Source organism: Cyrtonyx montezumae, unplaced genomic scaffold (assembly GCF_038088225.1).
Source record: "Cyrtonyx montezumae isolate F1298 unplaced genomic scaffold, pur_monq_1.0 scaffold_63, whole genome shotgun sequence".
NCBI lineage: Eukaryota > Metazoa > Chordata > Aves > Galliformes > Odontophoridae > Cyrtonyx > Cyrtonyx montezumae.
In genome coordinates, this window is record NW_027072071.1 from 393,732 (window position 1) to 413,311 (window position 19,580).

A 19,580-nucleotide genomic window follows, 5' to 3' on the forward strand; every position below is an offset into this window, starting at 1 on the left:
TCCATTTGTTACAGGAGTAGGAAACAGCTCGATGCCTTCCTTTTCCCAGCATCCCTGCTGTATCTCACTTCTTCTCTTAGAATCATAGAATCATTAATGTTGGAAAAGACCTCCCAGACCATCCAGTCCAACTCCAACCCATCCCACCATGCCCACTGAGCGTGTCCCCATGCATCACCTCCCTGTGGTTCAGGCTCCCTGGGCAGCCTGTGCCAATGCATCACCACTCTTCTGGGGAAATTGTTCCTAATATCCAACCTGCACCTCCCCAGGCACAAGTCGAGGCCATTCCCTCTGGTCCTATCACTTTTACCCAGGAGAAGAGGCTGATTCCTTCTTCTCCCACATCCACCGTGAGATGGTCCTGCTGTGTTTCAGGCCAAATCACTGTTTGCCCTATTGCTCAGTCCAATGTTGAAATTTGGCTGAATCATTGGTCTTTTATTTCATTTACCTTAATGATGGGAGCAGATAGCGATACCTCATATAAATGCTCACAGCCATCTCACTCTTTCTGTGTCAACGCTTTGCTTCAATTATTTTTCCATAATCACTGCCCCGCAGCAGAGCTTCAGTTACCCGGAACAACCATGTGACATATTTTCTTGCTGCCAAAAAATGTTCCTGTGGGCAGGAAAGCCCATCTGGGCCATATCTCACTGTTTAGCCACATTTCTTAGGAAACAAAATCTCACACCTGTCTTTTGGGCATGGCTCCTTCTAAGTAGCAGAGATCTGTTGCAACAAGATGCTGCGGTTGGCATTGCTCTGCTCCCACAGCCACACTAATCAGCCCTCTGTGGCTGATGGAGAGAGATAGGAGTTTTCACTGCCCACAGTAGGCATTAATTTACATCAGGTGAATTGCTCTCTGGAGGCTTTTATTTTTCCCACTGGCTCCAGAGAAGGCTTCAAGCATCAGATCATTCTCCAGAGGCAGCGGAAGATGCTCTCTGAGCATTTGCTTTCAGCACTCACTTACCTCTATGTTGGTTTGGAATCCTACTTCAGCTGAACCCAAGTCTAAGGGAGTCTGCTAACACCCAGGGGGTCCTCTGGCTCTCAGTTCTCAGATGCTTCATGCGTGATGGCTGCACTAAAGCCATGAGCACGTTATTGCTTCACATAGGATGCATTCTTTAGCCATAAGCAGAGAAAGAACAGTGCAGGTCTGCACTAAAACCTCGAGCTATGCCACATCACATCACAGTGCTGTTTATGTTTTCTATTTCAGCCGTGCAACCAGAGCATCTTTCAATATGACCTCACACCAGAACAAACACTAACAGTTTTGCAACAGTTTATTAGCAACGTTCAGAGAAAATACAAAATCCTATTTATGAAATTATAAGAATGCGTGGACGAAAGGAACGCAGGGATACAGAGCCAGGGGCCAGGCAATGCAGGCCTCAGATAAGGGACATCCACATGGAAAAAGAGAAGCAGCCCCGCACTTCCCCTGTGCAGCAGGTTGAGGAACCTGGGAGGAACCCAATGATGGCTATTCCTCAACCCTAACCCTGTGACACTCAGCCCCATGGGGACTTCTACCTTCAAGTGATATCAGCCTGGCTTGGGTGGGCAGCAAGCTGTGAGGACAGCACCAAGAGGAAGCAGGATACACGCAAGAAGGGAGCCCTGCAGAGGGACATACAAGCCATCTCTGCTCAGGTGGCCCTGAGATGGAGTAGATGCCATGCAAGCTTTTCCCACATGGGAACGGAAAGCCAGGAGAGAGCAGCAGCAGAGTTACTCCACACCAGAAGGAAAAAGATCAAGAGATCCAGAGTGGGCTGTAGGTCTGTGTTCTCCTCCCGAGGTCCAATTGTGAGAAGTCCCAGTGCAGGAAGAGGGCTGCAGAGCTCCTGGATTGTCCTCCTCCAGCAGAATTTTAGGACAATTGTTGAGTCAGAGCTCTTCACGTAATGCTCCTTCTTCAAAAGCCGGAAAGCAGAAATGCCCACAGGCCTTCTGCTGTGAGCAAAGGAAGCTGCACAGCCTGTATGCTAAGGTGTTGCAGAAGTGCCTGTGTGGGTCTGAGTGTGAAAAATCCTCTCTGAACTTCTATTTCATAAACTTTTAGAGCATCTCCCATGCTGAGTTTACTCCCAGTTCAGCCTGCTCAACAGCTCACACCTCTTATTTGGTCACTATGATGCACTACAGAAAACAAGGGCTCATGGGCTTCATGCTATCCTTGTAGCATTCTTTATCCCTATACCGTGGTTGTTTTTTCTTGGAGGGAGAGATGAAAAGCATCTGTTCTGCTCCTGCATTACCAACAAGGTCAATACAGCTGCTGAGGGGTTGAAGCATTATTTTTTATTGACCGTTGTACAGTAACTTTCCTTTTCCTCTGCCCAGCTCAGGGCACAGAACACGTGCAACAGGAGGATGCAACATGTGAAGGGTAACAGCCAGGGCAGCAGCAGAGGAATGTGCAGCACAGAGCATTTTGGCAGAGCCTTTCTCTAAGACGTGGGGATCGCTAGAGGCAGCCCAGTGACGCATTTACACCGGCATTCCAGGGAGATTGAAGATATGGGTTCTATCAGCAGGAAGGATCGCTTTCTAAATAAGAGCAAAAGGCCCCTTATCTCCACCTGGAGCTTTACAGTTAGAAATTAGCCAGCCAATCCCCAATTAGGGGAACGTTAGCAAGGGGAAGATGGAAAGTTACCTGCATGCACTCTGCTATCCCTGTCTGGGAAAGGGGGACACCTCTTTGTAGCCAACACCAGTGTTTCAAGCGATGGTTGTTGACCCTCAGTCTTTGGGTAACAACCACTTAGGACCGTGGATCTCAAGCAACCAAGACACTTTTGAGGAGGCATCAACTCCTTAGGATGGATCGCAGCATTTCATCTAGGAGGGCTCTGACACAGCCTCTATCCCCAGTTCTCTGCCATTCCCTGCTGACAACCCGCCTGTGGGATCCCAAGCTGCCTAGGTGAGGGAAACTGACAAACACAACCCCTGGGTTGGCAGGTGAGCCCACACCAGCGGCCCTGCTGTCTGGGAAGGAAAAAAAATGCAGCCTCAGTTCCACAGCCAGCTGCAAAGGATGCAGAATTGCCCCTGCAGATGCATTTGGGATGTCCTCAAAGAACAACGGGTCCCCTTGTGCATGGAGGGCTGATTCTAAGACATCCAGACTACATGATCCCCTGCTCAGCCTTTCAAAGTTTCTCTGCAGAGGCTGTGGGGGCTCTGAATGAATGCAGGTGACAAGTGGGTGGTTGTGGGGAGGGGGGAGGTCCCCAGCTTTTTTATTTTCCTTTATTCAACTGTTTCTCTTGCTAGCATCCTAGCAAAATTCCCTTCCTCTCCTCCTTCAACATCACTTTCCCTTTGCAAAGCTATTCCCAGCACTTCAGCATCCCACAGCGTCCAGGCAACTCTGACAGCCTCTGGGGAAGAGAAAAACTCAGTCTCATGCCTCCCAGTCTCTGGTCTGGTTTGAGCTCAGTAGGAGTGGAGGGAGCAGGAGAGACATCACACTTAAGCCCTGCTCTGCTGTCTGGGTCACAAAGGCTTAACAGCATATATACAAGCTGCATAAAGGAACCCAGGAGCTTTGCTCAGCTGACAGAATGGAGCCTGCTAGTGGGCCAGAAAAGGGTGGGTTGTTTCGCTGTCATTTTTTAAACCCTCTTTTCCTTTTAAGATTTCTCTTAAACATTTGCATCTAGCTAACAAAGAGAAGATACTGCCCTGCTGCGCTCACTCCTGGCTGGAGCCAAAGAACTGAAGTAAGAAGGAGAAGATGTAGATGATGTCCAGGTAGATATTGAGGGCTCCAAAGATGTATTCCTCTGGGCTCAATGAGTACCGGCGATTCCCCATCAGCATCTGCGTATCAAAGGCCAGGAACTGGGGGAAAAGAGAAAACCCAGTGACAGCCACATGCAGGTTTTGCACAGGGAGCAAAAAGAATTTTGCTAGGAGCTCTTCCAGCAGCATCACCATACCCACAAGAGTGCTGCCACTTTTATGGGCCATAACTGCCCTTTAGAAGCTCAGAACTATGCACTGTGTTGCAACTTTCCCCTTCCTTCATTTCACTCTTGAAAATCAAACCCTGACCCTTACTCCAGGCCTGCTTACATCATGCCTATTCCTAATGCTCTCCTTTGCTTCTCCCACACCAGGAGCGTCCCCAAGTTCAGCTCAGGAGTGCTGCAGAGCCACCAACAGTGCTAAGACATTCCCAAGCTGCAATCTGAACTCAGGGCACGTTGTACCACAGAATCACCAATGCTCCAGAAGCTGGGGTCACAGAATACACTGCAGAGATGCAGCACTCATAGGAAGAAACACAGGCAGTGCATCAGCCTGATGGCCCAGCTGCAGGAAAACCTTCACAGCTCCAAAGCTCATCATTTTCCCTGTCTCCCCTCTACTCTGCTGTTATCCCAGCCTGTGTGGAGCCTTAGCATGGGGTTCTGTGGGGGCATCTTGGCTGCTGTGGGGTTCAGCTGCATTCCTACCCTCCCACCTATCACTGCCACCCCATCTCCCAGGGCATGGGCAGGCCAAGCTGACAAGCCTGGCACAGCTTCTGACTGAAGTTTATGGGGCAATTATAAGATGTTTAGCTTCCTCGTACTTCTTTAATTGTGAATCACAGAAGAAATACCCGAGCTCACTTGAAATGACTTTATTAGCTAATAAATTAAATTGCTCAACTGCTCTTATTCACAGCATGCCCAATGGGCACCGCCTTGAGCCCCAAGGCAGCCCTCTTCCCGACCCCCACCTCAAGGTAGGGCCAAGCCTCTTCCCAGACAATTCCTACATCCAAATTCAAGCAGGGCACTGCCAGGACACGCTCAGGGAGAGAGCTCTCAGGAGGGCAGTGAGGGAGCAGCCCAAGGAACGAATGGAGCCTGTTCATCTTCAGAACTGCCCCATTTCAGGGCTTTTCTTGCCTGCAGTGAAGCTTTCCAATACCCCTTGATCCCAACCAGTGGCCTCTGACTGTTCTGGAGCTCTAGTTATGAGCGAAGGTCATCCATTCCAACCCAAGCAGCACTGCCTGGGCCTTGTGCACTTCTGTAGCCTCATTTCACCCCAGGTTCCCCTTGAGCCCCACAGTGGGGCTCCTTGCTGCCTAAGTCCCTCCTCCCACTCTCAATTGCCTTTTGACCTGTTCCTACAATACTTTCTGCTGTTCACACCTACTACTGTGCTTGCAGCACGGGTTTGCCCATCGCACCATGCCCTGCAACAGCACTGTCACGTACACCATCACCTTCCCAGGTCAAAGCTGAGGTCACCACACTAATTGCTATTTGTGAACCATTTGAGGATGTAAAGCTCTTTACAATCCTTTGATTCACTCTTTTCTCTTTCCTAAGCATCTTTCCAGGCAAAAAAAAAAAACAATTATTCCATGTTTACTTGCTTATTTTTCTTGCCAGCACACTCCCAGCCCTGTGCCCAGCAACATGCTTACCATAGTGAAGATGATGGCACCGAGCAGAGCATAGATTGCATGGAGCCAGGGGACCTGGAGAAGCAAACCCACCAGTCAGTGCCTGTGAGAGAACTGGTTAACTGGGACCTGACATAGATGTGCAAGGTATGAGCTAAGTGCTCTAATAGCCCTGGAACTTGCACTGCTTTCAGAACAAATGCAATACTTGTAGCAAAGAACAAGTCCCTGTGCTTCAGTTTCCTGCCTCAATCTGCTTTCATGTCCATTTGGCTCATGAGTTTCTGAGGACATGTGTTGTGTTTCTGCAGAGATACTTGAACCCAGTGCCTGTGCACATCTCTTAGAATAGCGCTGGTGGAAACCCATCCTGCAGCAGCCCCAGAAGGTGTTTGCTTATCCAGACCAATGGATCCCACAAGGAGAAATCCCAATGGCTTCCCAGAGCCAGATTGATTTTGTCTGTAAATCAAAGTGGAATGATATTCACCTGTTGGATTCACTGCAGGAGATTCACTGGGATGAAGACCCAGTCTCAGCACTGCTTGCTGTATGTGGTAACCCAGTGTGCTGATATTTGAGGATCAGTTGCCCACATGGATGGCTGATTCAACCCAGAGATTGCAGCCTGCCCAAGACAGACAATCTCATTACCTGCTGCCTCTAGCTATGCTTATCTTGACAGACTACAAGATAAAGAGCAGTTGTCTCAACAATGTAATGGCAGCAGATTGGCACTGCAAGCTGCTTTACCCTCCTGTTGCAGAAGAAAGGAGGTTGATCTGAAGCCAACAAAATGCCAAGTTCCTTGTTTAGGAAACAGCAGCCTGCTCGTTTTCCATCAGCAGGTTAAGTCCAGGGCTGGCACTAATGGAGCATCTCCCGACTCTTAAAGGTCTGACTCTTAAAGCATGACCCAGCAAAATGCATAGGGTTTGGAGGGCACTTGGAGGTTGCTGTGAGCAAAGCCAGGTGCTGCTGTCACAGCACCAGGAGGCATTTCTTGTGATTAATGGAGGTAAACAGCCCCATTTGCCTTCCTTCTTTCATCAGAACCTTTCAGAATCTGTCAGGTTCTTGCCTGAGTGACAGTTCACCTAATGAGGCACTCTTGGATGAGGACCAGATGCTCCATGCTGCCACGTCACCTCTCTGTGAGGTGTGGTCCCAGCCAACACCGGGTTCACACCAGGAGCAGGGATGCAGAGAGCTGCACCCATGCAAGAGAGCCTGGCAAGAGGAGCAATGAGGTGGTCACTTATGGTCTGAACTTGTTCTTCAGTTCTGAACCACCCTCCAGAGAGTCTTCTTTCTATAGGAGAAATGTGAGCTTCAGGACTTATTCTGTCCCATGGTGTGTGTCTACAGCCTGGCCTGGTCAGACAGCCTCCCTGTTGCATGCATCCAGTATCTAAGCCCTGCCTAAATTTGGGCCATGATCCCACCTGAGGTGACCCAACACAAACATGCTCACCACCATGTTTTCTGAAGGGGAAACTGAGGCACAAACAGGCGGTGCTGTCTGCCATGGAGTCACTATGCATTCCAGGAACGGAAGGAAACTTCCTCCAGCCCCAGGCCAGTGCTGTCCCACAACATGATATCTGATTGTTCAAGCAGGCAGCAGCTATGTGTTTGGGTTGTTTTTTTTTTGCTTCTGTTGGTTTTCTGTGCATTTTCAGAGAACAGAGTGAGACACCCCTCTGAAATCAAGCCCCAGGACTCAATGCTGAGCAACTCCCAGCCTTGCAGCAGAAACAGGGAAACTGGAAGGAAGAACATGTTTCATTACTCACGTATTTGTAGGGCAGAATCACAGCGAGAATGATGCCACCGAAGAAGAGCACCATGAGCATAACAAAGAGGATGCCCTGGTAGGAGGTGAAGTCAAACTGCAGAGGCAAGGAGCAGCATTACAAGGGCAGATGCTAGAACAAGGGGCAGCAAGGGGATCCAAACCCCATGCCTGCATGGAAGGAAGGCCCCAGCACCAGTCCCATATTGCTGTTGTGGTCAATTGCTTCATCTGCACATCAGGTCCTACAGCCCAGCACCCACCCAACTATGTGGCAGAGCCAAAAGCTCACCGTGTCCCTCTTGTTTCTATGGAGAAGAACCCAGTAGTTATCACATCCCTAATATCCAAAAGCCATTTCTGTATATTTGTGTTAATGCCTTCCTGCATCCCAACCTAACCCTAAAAAACAAATCAAGTCACAACAGACTTACCCCATACCTTAGCATCTTCTCACTCCCTCTGTTCCCCTGAACCATCCCTCACCCCAACTTCTGCCATAATCTTCACTTTGCACCCCAGCATCCCTGAGATTGCTCCTACAAACCTGCCCCTCCACTCCTCACTCAGACAGACTGACCTTGCTCTGGAAGCTGAAGATTGTGACAGACAGACACACCAGGGCTGTGATCCCCAGGCACAGAAGAACCGACTTGGTGTCATAATAACTGCAAAGTTAACAACAAAACCACGTTTTTTTTGGGGGGGGGATTCCACAGGTACAGTTGGAAGGAGAGATGGAGACAGGCAGCAGCCCAGTGGGAGTGCACAGGGAAAGCACTGAGGCACAACATGAATCCCAGGGGCACAGCAAGCTATGCACCAAGCATACCAACACTCCTCAGGGTCAAAAGGAAAGACAGAAAACAATGAATAAAGCCCAGATGGGTTTTCCTCCTGCTTTAAATAGAAGGGGGGTATGCAGGAGGGCATGTCTGTGCCTCCTGGGAGCTCAGGAGTGGTTAACATGGGACTTAGTATAAAAATCTCTCTGTGCATGGACAGATGGAGAAGGGGAGGATTCAAACTGGGAGGTAATAAAAATAGAGAGACAAACGTCACCACAGCTCAGTGAGAAATCAGAAAGCTGCAGCCACTGTTACGTGCTCACAACAAGGGGTTGAGCCTTGGTAATCTGCGGGGTGGGATCTGAACAGCTAGAAAGACTACAGTATATTATGATATATATATATTTGTAATAAAGAATGCTTCTTTTTGTGTCTGATAATGCCTTGTTTCCAGCAGCAGTGCTCCTGCTCTTCCCTTCAGATTGATTACAGAGCACTATCTCTGGTATTTTCCCCTATTTTCTGGTATTTTCCCAGAGCTGCTGAAGCCACCGCTTTCTTTGTTTGCTGCACACATCCATCAACACCCACTGCCTCATCACCAGGGCCCCATGTGAACCAGAGCTGATCTGAGCAGAGTGTATCAGCAAAAACAAGCAAGTGGGAGCACAAAACAAAACAAAACTGCTGGAAAATAAATGCTCCTTGTGTTACTCCAGCTCCATCTGCTCGTTGCAAGGAGTGAGATCAACCTATGGCAGTCCTCTATGGCCCACCTGTGCAGGGATGGGAGCTCTCTGATGCTCTCCTGGTTTAGCACAGCCAGGAATTACCCTGTGCTGCCCCAGCAGTGGAGGAAAAGGAGACAGCACCTCTTCTTGGAGAGGTTCCTTAAGAAAAAAAAGGTATCTTGGTGTTTTCAAAGGGAAAGTTTCTGCTTCAGGTGGCTGCTGGGACAGATGCACAGGGCTCAGGTGGTCTTTATGGTTCAGAAGGGAGGAAAGGCCAGGGCATGGGATCAGGCCATCTCTAGGACTGTGTGCTCAACCCACCTGGAAAGCATCCCGGTTAGATAAGCCATGGAGAGCGTCTGGGAAGAGAGAGAGCAGCATCATTCCTGTGTTCACAACCCAAAGAGACACTCAGCAGATGAAGCATCTGAACAGCAGCAACAGTGATAACTACAAGGGCAGTGCAACCTCAAACTGATGCCCAAGAGAAGCAATTTTTGCACAGTTTCAAACATATTAATGACTGATTAATGTTTGTTTCAAACAGATTAATGTCCATGGGAATGGGTTAAAATGAATGAGAGCAATCCCACCTTCCACCCTCCTGTGCAGGACTGTTCTGCTCCCATGGTGAGCAGCCTCTGCAGGCATTTGGCTTTAAACAGAGGCTCTCTTCCTCCCTTCTTATCATATTCTAGTTCAATTACAGCTCCTTAGTCTGAGTGCAGGGCAACCAGGGGATGGAATTCCTGCAGGAATTCGGAGCAGGGCCTTTTCTCTCCTGCCTGAAGATGTTATGTAGCTTGCAGTGGTCAGAGGGGCAGAGCAGACACTTTCAGATGTACTTACAAAGATGCTTAGCAGGATCAGGTTCCATGGGAAATACCTCCTGCAAGTGAAGAAACGGGCTGGTCAGCGGGGATGCCATCAGATGTGCCACATAATTAATGTAATTAATGGACAATGAGCAAGCAGCACGGTGGTATAGAGGGGGGACACCTAATGGGGGTGGGGGAGTGATCTGAGTGCTCCTGAGCCAAAAGGACATTAATGCTCCCATTGTATCCCAGCAGAGCAGCCAGGGAGGGGCTACAATGGCAAAACCAGATGGTTCTCTGCAGTATTTAACAATGAACATCGGGAGCTCATTTTGGGCTGCAACTCATCTCTCCCTCCAGCAGCAACACGTAACTGTACCAGGCCTGGAAACACAGCCCCATCCCATCTCTGCAATGCTGCTGGTCATGTTTGAAGCAACATAACATTCATCCTTCACTTCATTGCATTGTTTTAAATCCAGAAAGAAAACATTTTACCTGGGCCCAGAGCAACAAGCAAGAATCAGGTAGGTCACAAAGAAAACAGCGCTGCAAAGAGAGAAAGAGCAGATTAAAGGGTGAAATCACAAGCACTGTGTGTTGATGCAAGAGAAGAGTCTCCAGATGACAAGTTCTAATGCTCCACTGCACTGCTCGAATGCAGCACCGTGCCAAAGCTGAGGCTGGGTCTGAAGCAGTTCATTAAGTGCCTTTTACTGAAGCTGTTTCCTGCCCCAAGCTTCCTGCTTTACACCCATCCCTGAGGTGGAACAGTGCATCCACCCTTGGAAAAAACCCTGAAGGATTGTCTAGGGCAGAATCGATGGAGCACCTGAAGGTGTTTGTTTTGGACACCTCCCCACTGCTTGTGGGGCTTGGATGTGCAGCCAGCCTGTGCCTCTCGTTTTCATCACCTGCCCCTCTCAGTGGAACCTGAGCATCACAGGGGCATTGCTGCAGCACTCCCTCCCAGCCCTGAGAATTCTGTTTTAAACAGCTTGCCCAAGGACAGTGGGATGCTCTGGGCTGAAGAAGGGACATGACCTCCACCCTTCAGCAAAGCAGCAATCTCAGAGCAGAGGGATGGTCCCCCATGCCCTGCTGTCACGCAGCAGTGTTTTTCCACCGCACTGATGGGGTCTGGCACAGAGGGAACCTGCTCACCCACTTTCACCCTCATGCCTGGGGGAATGCAGCTTCCAAGCATGCCGATGGCAGCATGATAGCCACTCACCTTCGGTCTAATAAATGAACGTGACGGCAAAGGCCACGGGCCATGATAAATGCTCCAGAGATAAACCTGAGCAGCGCTCTCCCACAGGGAAACCAGGAAAGCGCTCACACTGAGAGCAGGGAGAGAGTTTTGCTGCTGTCCATCTGCTTTGCACCCCCTACACACATCTGCTCCTGCATTATTCCTTCAGCAGTGAGAAAACACCCTGGGGCACCCACTTGTACTGCAGAGGTGCAGGTATACAGATGAGGTCTGTGCATGAAGGAGAGCCAGAGCCAACCAGGGAGCTGCAAGTCATGGAAGGCAGGGGGAAAGTTTGGCTTGATGATGGGGAAAGACCAAAATGAACTCTCTCAACCTGTTCCCAGATGCATTTGCTCCTCCTGAAGTCTAGGAGGCAGATGCCGACTGCTCAGAAGGCCCAAAGGAAAAGCCAAGCTGAAATTCTATTCAGGTCTTGTCTTTCTTCAAGGCAGCACAGCTCTCCAACCTACTCGTGGGTGAGGGATGAGCACACTCTCCTCTAAGGTCAATGCTGGTGTCAGTTTCCTCCTATTATTGCTATTTTGGAGAAGTTTTTTAAGTTATATAAGCAGGCATCTCATCTCCAGGCCTGGATGCATTTCGTGATTTGGGTGTAACTAATTAAAGACAGGTTCACAGAACGTCATTCACGGGGAATGGCATCGCACTCTCTGTCTGCTTAATTAGCAGCACAAACACACACAGCATCCAGAAAATAGCACCGCAGCAAACATTAACACATGGGGTGCAGCCCAGCTCCTTCCTCTCTGACCTTCGGGACCAGGCTTGCCTAATGAATGGAACCCCAAATTCTGAGCACTGAAAGATGCTGTGTGATGGCAACCTCCATCCCCTTGCCCTCCTCCCAGTACACATTCAGGCAGGGCCAGGAGCACCACAGTGTCTCCAAATGCCCAGCCTAACACTGCCTGCATCCTTCTCCATCTGTTGGAGGCATGGGACATAAACCCAAGCATCCTCCTTGCTTTCAATGGGAGGATGCAAAAATTGGTCGGACAGGGTGATCTTAGCCATGATCTTTCCCAACTTTAATGATTGTATGAAAATTAAGCCTCTAAGGTACCCCCACTGCATTCTTTCAACTTCCAACTTTTCAACTTTCAATTCCCCAACTGGATTTCCACAGTGCTCACCTGAGAGCTCCTCAGTTCTACTGGATTTGCTCTGCAGGCAGTGCTCATGAATTTACTTTTATACTGGTTTGTAGGGCAGCAAGCCCTCCATTTGTAAGAATTTGGAGGTATCCGGCCTTTCTGATGACTTAGGCTCATTTAGGTGAGGTTTTCCATTTCTATTTTCACCTACACACGATCTTCCCTCTCTCCCCTTGCACTCACATTAAAGCAATTACGGAATCATAGGGATTGGGAGGGACTTCTGGGGATCAGCAAGTCCTGATATACAAAACACAGGAGTGTTTGCAAAGCATCTCTACACCACCACAGTCACATCCAGAGCTGTTTGGCACATTCATAGCCATAAAGAGGACAGATACTCACTAGGAAGCCCAGTACCAACCAGAGTGCACCTGGACGTACCCCTTGACCGGCTCACTGCAAAACAGAAAGGAATGCTGAGCAGAGAGCATCAAAATGCCAATCACTTCACACCTTGCTGCTGAATTAAACCTGGGAATGCACACGGGGTGACACAGCATGAGCTATACACAAAAACACAACAGGCTCTACCCAGAGCGACCAACCGGAAAGCAATCCGAGCTGCCACAGCAGGAAGACAGCCCTGCTGCTATCAATGACTCCACCAGACTCGTGGCGTCGATGAGATGTGATGGAGGAGCTCAGCTCCTGGGGCTGATCCATTATTCATTCCACAGGCAACGTGAGCTGCAATGCCCACAGTACTCAGTCACCTGAGCTGGAGAGCTGTGGGGTGTCTGCTTCTGCAGTAACATAGGATGGAGTCTGATAGTGTCGATAACTCCAAGGGAGGAGAGATACAGAGATAGAGCTGCAGTGGCTGTTAAGTGTCAGGGCAAGCAGCACCATCTCTACTGGGGGTGGCACCCAAAGGGGCAACACGTCTTTCAAGGAACACCCAGAAGGGACACCCACCTAGCAGAAGGACCTCATGGAGGCTCTCAGCCTTGTTTGTCTATTAGAGTACGTGGAATAAGCATTCAAATATCTACCTAAAAAATAACCCAGAGTAACAGGTAGTACAGGTCTCAGACAGGATAAAACATCACTGCAATATGGAGACCTACCAGAAGGTGAAGAAAGCAACAATGACGAGAGTCACCAGGAGCTGGACCATCAGGATGGCATAAACCTGCAATGAGAAGCACCCATGGGCGACCTACTCCACATTCCTGGGGGGCCACAGCTGCTGCAGCCAGGTCCTAGGGAGCAGAGCTGCGCTCAGGCCCTGCAGGAGGCTTAGCTGGGGTACAGAGCTCCAGCCCTTACCTTCCTGATGAACACTCTGCGCACGTTCCGGTCATCCCAGCTGAAGGATGTGAGCATCTCTGTGTCCCCAGGGTAAGCCCCGCTGCCATAGCTGGGGCTTGTGCCTGCAGGAAAGGCAGAGATCAGTCCCATCAACCAGCTGATGCAGCCTCGGTGACTGATTTCAGCTCTGGAGGCCCAAAGTATGGGCACCATGACTGTGTAAGGTGCATATCCAAGAATGGGAAATGAGAAGACCCTTCTACAAACCGCAGTGTGACGAGGACACCAGGGTTAATCCCTGTCTGTGGGAATAGCACATCTCTAAAGGTAATAAGAGGGCTCATGCTGAATGTTAAAACATTCCCAAGAGGAGCTGTGACTCAGCACCTCCGTCATTCCCATCCAGAGGTCCAGTGCAGGAGGATTCCCTCTCAGCTCTGTAATTGCCTGAGCTCAGGTTGTGGCTGCATCAGTTCTTATGCCAACAGCAGGTTCTCCCCACTGAGAGCAGCTCATTTCAGTCGGCTTTTCCTTCAGCTCTATCCCTACATCCAATTTCCATGCTTGCAGTCAGAACAATTTCGCAGTGAGAGGGAAACAACTGCAGTACAAACTCTGCTGAGCGCCTTCCCCCAAATCCCTGCATCTCTGCTCTGCCAACGGCTCCATGACACACACTTTTGCTGGTGGAGGTTCTTCCACTCAAGAAAAACAAAACAAAAAACCATATAGACCAAACCCACTGCAACCTTCACACATCACCCTTCCTTGCAAAAACCCTCACGTGTGTTACGAACCATCTGTGTTAGTAGACACCCCAGGGTGTCCTATGGGAACAGGGCTGATGCGATGACATGTACTATACATTCCCATCCCCGACTGTTTGGCAGATGCCTCCCCTCCTCCTCAGAGCTTCACAGCTCATTGACACTCAGCTCCTTTGGGCAGGTGAGAGAAGACCCACAAAGACACACTCAGCTGCAGTAAAGCCCAATTCAGAGAGCCCTGGCACTGAATTTCTTCTGTCTTGCTATCCAAAGGCTGCCTGCTCTTACTGCAGAAGCCTCATCTCCAGATGCCCCCTGGCAGTAAATAACTCCCTCGTGCTCTTTTGGTGCTTAATGAACCCCTTGTGCCTTCTGCCCCAGCAGAGACGTGCTTCTCCATGCATCCTCATTTCTGCACGGTCTGTTATCACAGAGCACCTGAGGTCTGTGTCCCCGGGGCACCGCAGTGCTTCCTGCGTCACAGCAATCAAAGCAGCCAGCACCACATCGCAGCTCAATGCCTCAGAGGAATGGAGGGCTTTCCTCCTCCCCAGAAGCATCCCCAGCAGCAGCCACCTCTCACCCATGGCTCTGTTTTAAGGCACGCTGCTTTGCACTGCTCTGCAGTGTCATGTGAGCCATTAGGCAAAGCCCCACTCCTCCCCAAGACTCACAGCACAGGAACAGGGAGAAAACATGAAATCAGAGAGAAACAGCAGCAGGGATGAGTGCAGTGGTGCACAGTGAACAGCTGCAGAGGGAAAACCTTGCCAGGCTTGTCAGGATGGAGCAAGGGATGATACAGCACCTAAATGAGCACTCTGGGAGCCCCAGAATGCTGTCGCCCCAGCTCATCCTAATCAATCCCAACAGCAGGAATACCCAGATGGTGGTTACAGCAAACTGGGAAGTTATTTATCCTCTCTTTCTGACCCCTAAAGGCAGACAAGAACGGGAAAAGTGAAACCATCAGACCACACAGGCACACACATCTCAGCTCAGCATGATCTGCCCCCTAACCCTGCAGCTCTCCACTCCCACAACTGTGACCATCCCTACTGGCTGGAATAGGCCAAAGTAAGGCAGAAGAAGAGGATGGAATGGAGAAAGAAGGCTCAGGACCCCTTAAACATGGTCTCCTTGGTGCTCCCTGCAACCACAGCTGTGGTGATGGAGCAGTTGCCCCCAGCAGCCTCAATTGCCCCCACTCTGCAGCCAGAAGCTACCTCCTGCACCTCCAGTTCACAGACACGCCAGGCATAGGCAGACATTGTCTGCTTGTCACAGCCTCAGCAGAGGGAAGAAAAGCTGATTGTTCACCCAGGGACTCATTGCCCCACAGACCAAATCTGGAGCAGTGCAGCCCTGGAGAGCAAGCTCTGCTGGCTCTGAGCACTTCCCCACAGCATCACTGATGCCACAGTTTTGCACATTCAGCTGCTACTCTGACAGAAGGGGATGGATGGAAGGGGTGGGGTTGGAGGGCGCTGCATCACATCAGGATGACCCCAGCCCTGGGAGGTGGCATTGCTCGATGCAACAAACTGGAATTTCCTCATCCCCGTAACAGGATAGCACTGAACAGCAGAGCACTGTTAGTCTTATATATGGGAGAAAGGCAGCATGTCCTAAGAATTGGGCAAGCCAGATTTTTTTTCCCCAACAATTCAAATATTTGTATGAATTTACTGCATTTCTATATAGTAAATACAGAAATATTTAATATATTTTCCTGCATTCTCTATAGCTAATAGCCATAACTCTACGGGGATCCCTATCAGACCACACCAGCTCCCTCATCCCTGGCTCCTCTCCTCTCTACAAGCCTGGGATCAACCTCAGCACCCCTCTCCCTAAGTGGGTACTCACTGGGGTCGACGTAAGCCCAGCTGGGGTGCAATGGGACGGATGGGGGAGGAGGGTAAGCACCCATCTTCAGCCCCTCTCCTGCTGTTGCCTCTTCATAGGTTGGAGGGGCCGGTGGGGCCGTGGCATTGTCCTTCTTCTCCCCCTGCCCCTCAGGGTTGGGGGGTTTGTTGTTCACTGAGAGCTGTACAGGAAGGGGAAAAAGAAAAATAAAGAGATTAGCACAGAAATTGCCCTTCAATGGGAAATCTGAAGGGCACAAATGAAGGTCTGGGGCTTCTTCATTTGGTCCCAGGTTGCAGAAAAATGTGACCCAGCAGCTCCCGGAGGGGAGCATCCTCTGACTGAGAGAGAAAAGGGGGAACATAACATGATAAAGGGGATGAAAAGCTGCAGATAAAAGGGGGCTGAGGGCACACTGCTGTGCCTCAGCTAAGGCATAACGCTGGAAAGCATCCAAGTCATTTTTTTGCTTTTGAGCCCACTCAGTTCTGAGCTCTCTCCCTCAGAATAAAAGCTTTCAGTTTCTAGACAAGAAAAACCTTCAGCTCTTCTATTTTCACTGGTACCCCCGCTTTGGGCAGCGAAACGCTGTGATTTAGGCCTCCAGCATTACCACTTCCTGCATCAAAGCAGCTCATACCATTCTGCTCACCCAGAAATGCACAATTTGAAGATGCACCAAAAGGGATCTGGGAACACACTTTGCCAGACTAGGAAATCCCAGGAAAGAGACAACCTCAGACCACCTGAAAACATCATCTGTTTAACCTTCCAGTAATATCCTCGTTGCCCCAGGGTGAGCCATGAGCCTGGCATCAGTGTTCCTACTGCCAATGTCAGTGCTAGCTCAGCATCAGGGACCCCATTGGCCACAGGGATATTGGGCTGGAAACCCCCAGAATGAAGCAGAACAATGAACCAACACTGAGACAGACAGCATAGTCCCTGCAGGAAGGTCTTAAATTAAAGGTGCAGCAAACCCTTAGAAATAAAGCTAGATGCCAGACTTGGCTGCACACACAGCTGCTTTGGGATGACCGTGCCACATCCTTTGCTCTGCCCTCTATGGTGGCCAGGACGATGCAGACCACCCCCCCAGATGCCCGAGGAGACACGCAGGGCCAGCACCGCATCCAGGCAGCCTCCAGCATCGTTGCCATGGCAATGGTGCACTGTGCTGGCAGAGGATGCACAGCCCCCCCTACCCCCCAGGATCAGAACATCGGCGAACCCCAAAGCACAGAGCTCCCTGCATCAGGAGGTGAAGGGCCAAGTGCTGGGGGGAGTGATGGGAAAGCACGAGCACCCCAATATGCAGCACTGGGGGAGAGGGGGAGGGGAGGGGGGCAAGAAATGGCCACAGATGTGCTGAGCTCCACATCCAGCACTACCCCCAGCCCCACAGTGACTGCTCCGTCCCCTTCCTCCACCAAAACACCGCTGTCACAGTGGCCACCGTACCCCCAAACCGAGCTCTGCTCAGGCACCCAGCCCCCCTCCCCCCGCAGCAATTTCTTTATCCCTTAAACCCACTCCATCCAACCCATTTTTTCCCCACCCCCACCCACCGAATTACGCACGCATGACGACTCACCAGCCCAGCGCTGACCTCCCACCTACCTTGCCCTGGGTCATGGCACCTCACTAAGGTGCTGCCAGACCCAGAGGGAAGGGATGGAGCCCCGCACTGAGCTCCTTCTGCTCCTTCTCCGTGTGATTCGGGGCTGCCTGCAGCCGCTGCAGCTCACACTGATGCCTTCACCTTCTAGCAATATCCACGGAGCAACGGGAGCTGGAGGGAGGACTGTACCATTCCCAGCCCTCTGCACAGGGGGAAGCTGGGAAAGAAACAGCTCAAAACGAGGGCAAGCAGCCACTGGCAGCAATGAGAAGGATGCACACCAGGGAGGATGCGTGTGGAGGCAGTGGTTGGGTGGGAAGCGGCTGCCCCGGAGATGCTGAGCTCAGAGCAGGGATTGCACAGGAGAGGGAGATGCAAAGGATGCTGTGTTGTTGCAGCATCACTGCTGCATGTCAGAGCCAACTACGAGCTGAGGAGCAGCAGCCACTGGGCCCTGCCGTAATCAGTTAGAGTTGATCTCTGCAAGGTGAGCAGGAGGGAGGAATGCTGCACCCTGGGTTCCTTCCCGGCCCTTCCCAGGATTTTCACGTAGTGGGACAGAGAGAAGCAGCTCGTTTGCACCGCATGCATTGCCCTCTTCAGGAGGCTGGAGGTGTCCTGTGTGTGCATCAGCACCGCTCAGCCCCCACTGCTGAAAAATACCGTTTCTATATCCAGTTCATGAAGGAAGGAGCTGAACGGGGAGTTTGGCTCCCAGCACATCAAAAGCAAAGGGAGCTGAGTGAGAGAGATTTTATTCCCCATGAGGGTACCTGGAGAGGATCTGCAGGGCACACAGGGAGGTGAGGACCCTCTGCTCCCCTCCCCCAGGCACAGGGCAGCAGGAGGGAACAGACCACCCCTTTCCATAGCAAAGTGCTTCACAGGGGTTGGGGCAGTACTGTGGGTAGGCTCAGCCCAGGAGCTGTGTCCCTGTACCCCAGTTCCCCACACCTTCCCCTCATCCTTCCTCAGTCACTTTCTATATCGCTTTCAGCTGAACCGTTCTGTTTTGCTGCTTTTCATGAGCATCACACCAGGAATTCATTGGTGGAATCTATAAGGAAGGCACCAAAATAAATAAATAAACAAACAAAAGCTTATCCGTATACCCTGCCACATTTCAGGCCCCCTAAAAGCAGCCTTAAAAACACAGCAATTAACAAAGTAAATACAATTTCGAAGCATCATCATTTGCAGCCTTTCTTTGGAAGGCATCGATGGAAGGGTTAAAAGAAAAGCATGAGCTGGAAGTGAAGGAATGCAGCCCAGCAATGTACAGCTGGCACCCATACAGACCAGCCTGAGCTATTCAATCAGAAAGGGCTGATTACCACAAAGACTGCAAAAACTTGTCATGATCATTCAGAATCAATTAAGTGCCCGTTAACCACAAGCTCCTCAAGGGCTTTCATTCTGCTCCGGGTTGAGCAGAGGCATAGAATTGGGCAGGTCCAAAGCCAGGGATAGAAATCTGAGCCAGAGGGGTCAGGTTCATGCTGATGCAGCTGAGCATGAGGAAGTGGTGATGCTCAACTTTGTGACATCACCCTCAGTTCCCATTCAAGATTTGGGGAGAGAACCTCCCGGTGACATATGGTAAGAAAGCAGATTCCTGTTTTCTTAGTGGATCCCAGAAGGGCTCATCCTAACCTCCAGCCCAGACAGACTCCTCTGTGGGATGTGGGGCCCCACACAATCCTTCCCAACCTGAGAATGCGTCAAAGAGCCACAGTGCCGAGGCTGGAAGAAGAAAAATTCTCAGCAAAGAAAACCAGATGGCATTGCCCACCACAGCAGCCTTCCTCTAAATAAAAAGCAGCAGGGAAGGGAACAACCCCCTCCGTAGCCCATTGTCTAACAGGGCCATTCCCACCCCAAAGCTTGGTTTTCCCTCATTGCACAGCCCCTAAACGAATCTGACACCAGCAGGGACTGTTGGCTCAGAGCTCTGAAATCTGTCATGCCTTTTTCCAGCCACAAAATGAGCTGGGTGAGCTTTCAGGTTGCAAGGCTTCAAACGAGCCCATTCCTGCCATGGAATAACAGAGAATTCTTCCCAGAGGG

The 19,580-nt window shown here is 50.5% G+C and overlaps 1 protein-coding gene across 1 annotated transcript; it reads right to left on the reverse strand.

Moving 5' to 3' along the window:
* Nucleotides 1–1,283: 1,283 nt before the first annotated feature.
* FAIM2 (Fas apoptotic inhibitory molecule 2) lies at nt 1,284–17,643 on the reverse strand. The gene is made up of 12 exons (XM_065750077.1): nt 17,513–17,643; nt 15,893–16,073; nt 13,275–13,378; nt 13,073–13,137; nt 12,348–12,401; nt 10,068–10,118; nt 9,601–9,640; nt 9,073–9,110; nt 7,813–7,900; nt 7,234–7,329; nt 5,459–5,512; nt 1,284–3,873 (listed from the first exon to the last, which is right to left on the reverse strand). The coding sequence occupies exons 1-12, from the start codon at nt 17,525–17,527 to the stop codon at nt 3,724–3,726; spliced, it is 936 nt and encodes a 311-aa protein (XP_065606149.1). The 5' UTR covers nt 17,528–17,643; the 3' UTR covers nt 1,284–3,723.
* Between the last annotated feature and the right edge of the window lie 1,937 nt (nt 17,644–19,580).

Excerpts from the sequence above, each read along its gene's own strand:
- FAIM2 (XM_065750077.1), bottom strand. Across the intron at positions 9,641-10,067 it reads GCTTGTTGCTCTGGGCCCAG|GAGGTATTTCCCATGGAACC; the intron begins GTAAAATGTTTT and ends CTTCACTTGCAG. Across the intron at positions 9,111-9,600 it reads TGATCCTGCTAAGCATCTTT|ACGCTCTCCATGGCTTATCT; the intron begins GTAAGTACATCT and ends CTCTCTTCCCAG.